At 39.8% G+C, this 3,758-nt stretch overlaps 1 protein-coding gene across 1 annotated transcript; it reads right to left on the bottom strand.

Moving 5' to 3' along the window:
* Positions 1-1,968: 1,968 nt before the first annotated feature.
* Positions 1,969-3,758, bottom strand: LOC101161180. The gene is made up of 2 exons (XM_004075942.4): positions 3,248-3,758; positions 1,969-2,886 (listed from the first exon to the last, which is right to left on the bottom strand). Exons 1-2 carry the CDS (start codon positions 3,737-3,739, stop codon positions 2,764-2,766), a joined length of 615 nt encoding a protein of 204 aa, XP_004075990.1. The 5' UTR covers positions 3,740-3,758; the 3' UTR covers positions 1,969-2,763.

Here is a 3,758-nt window from a genome sequence, read left to right as displayed (position 1 = left end):
TCTATTGGTAACAAGTAATTGAGTTAAATGTATTCAACCTAATTTCTTACGTCTATAAAACTCAATAATTGTTTATACAACTCAAATTTACATATTTATTTATCTAAATGTCACATTATTCCATTAATCTTTTTATCATCTTAATTAATTATATTTCTTGATTTCTCATATGTCTAAGTTTGAGACGGCAGATCCTCATTTTTATAACAATAAAAAGGACGGGAAAAAAACATGTTGCGCATAAATTCATTAAAGAATTTTCCATTATTGTCATCACAGGTTACGATGGTAGGGGTGCTATATAAACTCATCATCCTCTCCCTCCCTCTCACTCATGGTGCAGAGATGTAAGCAAAGTAGGACAAAATAACTCAGTAAAACAGCTAAACAACTAAACACATTTGGTCAAAAACCCACACTTAAACCAAAATCCGTCCAGACAGGCAAAGGGAATGATATCCCACAATCCCTTGTAGTGCCGCTTTAACAGCAGCACCAAAGTTACACCTACTTAATTGAATTAATTTGAATAAAAGTAAAATAACTGTCTGAAAACTACATGTTATTTTTAAACTGATTTAACAAAAAATTATTTATCTTAACTGAAGCAAATGATTAAGTTAGATCAAAGTCAAAAAGTTTATTTTTCCAACATCCATACGTGGTCTTATCACCCTCTCATGGTGGAAATAGTATTATCTGAGCTTCTTCATCCACTAAATCATCTTCAAATGGACACGCCATGCTGCTTCACCTCTCTGTAAACAAACTAACCTTAAACTTAACCTGCTCCAGACCAGGTTATGTTCAGAGCATGAGTTGCTATGGCAACTTGACCTACCCTGAAACATATCTCCATTTCTGGAACCAAAAGCTGAGGTTATCAACTTCCTTAGCCTCAAATTTACCCTGGGAGCTAGCATAACCTGCTTTCTGGAATACCCCCCAGTAGAGGACAGCACTGCATTCATATTACATTCAACTTAATTTACAATGACAATAAAGTTATTCATTCATTCATTAGTATAAGTGAAGTGAATAAGAAAGTGATGACTGTGGTTGCAGAAATAATATGGGTCTAAAAAATAAATATGAACTCTTCTGCATCTCTTTATCCTGCAGTCCACCATCTCTGAATGCAAAGCTAAAGACACATTCAAATGAAGACATTTCCTCACAGGCTTTTCCTCTTACAAATATTTGATCCCATAAATGTTTTCATCACAATGAAAATCAACAATTCTAAACAGCACCAAAAAAAAACCTCATCTATGCTTCAAGACAAACAGTAAACGCAGCTACACGTGACTAGCGTGTTCACTCTGCTTCCAAAGAAAAAATAAAAGGCTAAAGACGCAATACTGTTTTTACAGACTGGAGTGATAAGAAAAAGGTTGCTCATCTTGCAGCATGCGCCTTTTCTTTGGTTTGCTAGTTCTCTAAGGACAGAACTGCTACAAACTTTAGGCAGACATCTCCTCCGGGAAAAACACGGTCTAGATGACCATTTCATGTTTGTTTTTCAGATGACATCCTTTTTCCTTATCTGAAAGAGTTTGATGAACAACATAACCCAGCAAACCAAGAAAAACAATGAGCTTAAAACAAAAGCAGAATGACTTGAGGTCTTGTGTTGTGCCACCTAATTTGGCTCCTCAAACCTTTATTCAAATGTCTTTGTTAGCAGATCACTGCAGTCAGTGTGTCCAAGATGTGACTCGTGTGATGGATTCAGAGAAGCAAACATCTTCATGGAACTATTACGTTTCTTCCTCAGTCATGAGTTTCATTTTACATTTTCTCACAAAGTTCAAGGTTTTGTTTTCTGAATTAAAATCATTGTGGATTCAATGTAGTCATAAATGCATTTTATCGTTTCTTTGGAAATGTTTGTACATGTGATCTTTGTCATTTGTTTATGTGAAGCTTTAGAACAAAGAAAGCACACAGGCTCAGGAGGACACAAAAGTCAGTCAATGCAAACAAAGCCTTTATTTAGAGTAGTTTACACCAAAATGTGCTGCGTTTACATGCATTGCAATAAGATTCTGAATTTTAAACTTTGAAAAATGCAAGATAAGAGCTGAATTTCCTTTTTTTTTTTTTTAGACACATTTGTGGTTCAATTCTGCAAAGCAATCAGTGCTTATATGCTAAAATATTTGCAATTAGATCAGCACATCCCACAACTCAAAATGTCTCAGGAAAGCGTTTTACATGCGTTTTGGGACTAGACTGGTGAGCACCTATAGACCAGTCCTGGTCATCTCAGAGAAGAAGCTGTGATTTTGAATGTCATCTGCTTCAAAAGCTGCAGCTCCCCTGGAGGAAAAGCCAATGTCACAGACTTCCACTTCAAACCACAGACGGCCATTTAGGTTACAGGTGAAAAACAAGAGCTCTAGTGTCAGCATGCACTGTTGTGGCTGACAGCAGATTGCATCTGTAGATCTACATTTCTGACACTGGTTCTTCAGATTGAGATGCAACAACTCTGTTCAATCTTTTTTGGCTCAGATTTATTTCAACAACTTTAAAGTAGATTTAAAAAAAAAAACAAAAGAAAAACACTACTCCACTATTTAAGCTGCCTGGAAATGAGAAGTTAGGAGACTCAAATGTTTAGTCATTAACATAGTTCATTCAAACGTTAAAAAGGAATTAGGTATTTTACAAAGATTGAAGGTGGATCATAAACTACAGGCTGCAACACCCACCTGACACTTTACCAATGGAATGACAGAACATAAAACTTTATTCAGTTTAGTTCTTGTAGTGGCACTCTATTCCAATGGCTGTACTCTGGCTCCTTGTGATGGGACTCCTCGCCATTGACTTGGGGTTATAGATCAGCTTGAAGGTATAAACAAAACCATTATCCTCTAGCTGAAAGAGAAAGAGAAAGAAGTTTAATCACATTGTGAAGTGTGTGTGTCACCAAGCTTCTGCTTTTTAAGGACAGGACTGCCTCATCCTGGTCCTCAGGAGGCATAACCTGCCCGTTTTCCAGCTCACCCTGGACTGCTTGATGCAGAATCAGGAGTTATGCGTGTTAGCTGATCAGCAGCAACATTTGAAGAGAAAGCTGGAAAAAAAGAAAAATGAGGCAAGGCTTTGGCTCCTGATGACCAGGGTTGGCCAGCCGTGCTTTAGGACGTCACTGTCATTCTAGACAGAAGCAGACATTCAGGAACCAGAAGAAAACGTCTCAACATCTGCAGTTTGAGTCACAGAAAAGAAGCCTTACCATTAGTGTGCTGCCACACTCATGCAGCTCCGATTCAATGATCAGCACCTGGGACCGGTCATCCACCTCAGTGACTGGACAGCCACCGAGTGTGATTTCATCTGGACTGATCAGTGTGCCAATGCCCAGCAGGTCTTGACTCACTTCAACCAGGACCTTACTCTCCCCACATTTTACCGCCACCCTGTTGGAGACCACTGGCTGTTGCAGTTTGAACTGGACAGGTGGCCTGTTCACTGGCTCTGCCGGGGGTTCTGGAAACTTCCACTTGAGCTGCTCGCCTGCAGGCCGGATCCATTTCGAGTCAAGCCCATCATCCTGCAGAGATGGGGAGTGGCCTTTCCCAGCCAGAACCCTGGTCCGGGTCGCAGCGACATGAGGATTCTGCATCTTGGCTGCCCACGGAGGGGGCCTCATACCACGGCGCTGTGCATCACCAACACCACTGAAGGCTAGCACAAACACAAACCCAAGCAGCTGCAGGAAGGCCATTGTTGTATGCAGATCCACC

Source organism: Oryzias latipes, chromosome 13 (assembly GCF_002234675.1).
Source record: "Oryzias latipes chromosome 13, ASM223467v1".
Taxonomy (NCBI): Eukaryota; Metazoa; Chordata; class Actinopteri; order Beloniformes; family Adrianichthyidae; genus Oryzias; species Oryzias latipes.
This window is presented reverse-complemented; position numbering and strand designations above follow the sequence as displayed.

Bases quoted from the DNA above. Each gene is read 5' to 3' on its own strand.
- LOC101161180 (XM_004075942.4), bottom strand. From the start codon at position 3,739: ATGGCCTTCCTGCAGCTGCTTGGGTTTGTGTTTGTGCTAGCCTTCAGT. The intron at 2,887-3,247 runs GTAAGGCTTCTT...TTTCTCTTTCAG, and splicing joins AGTGTGGCAGCACACTAATG to CTAGAGGATAATGGTTTTGT.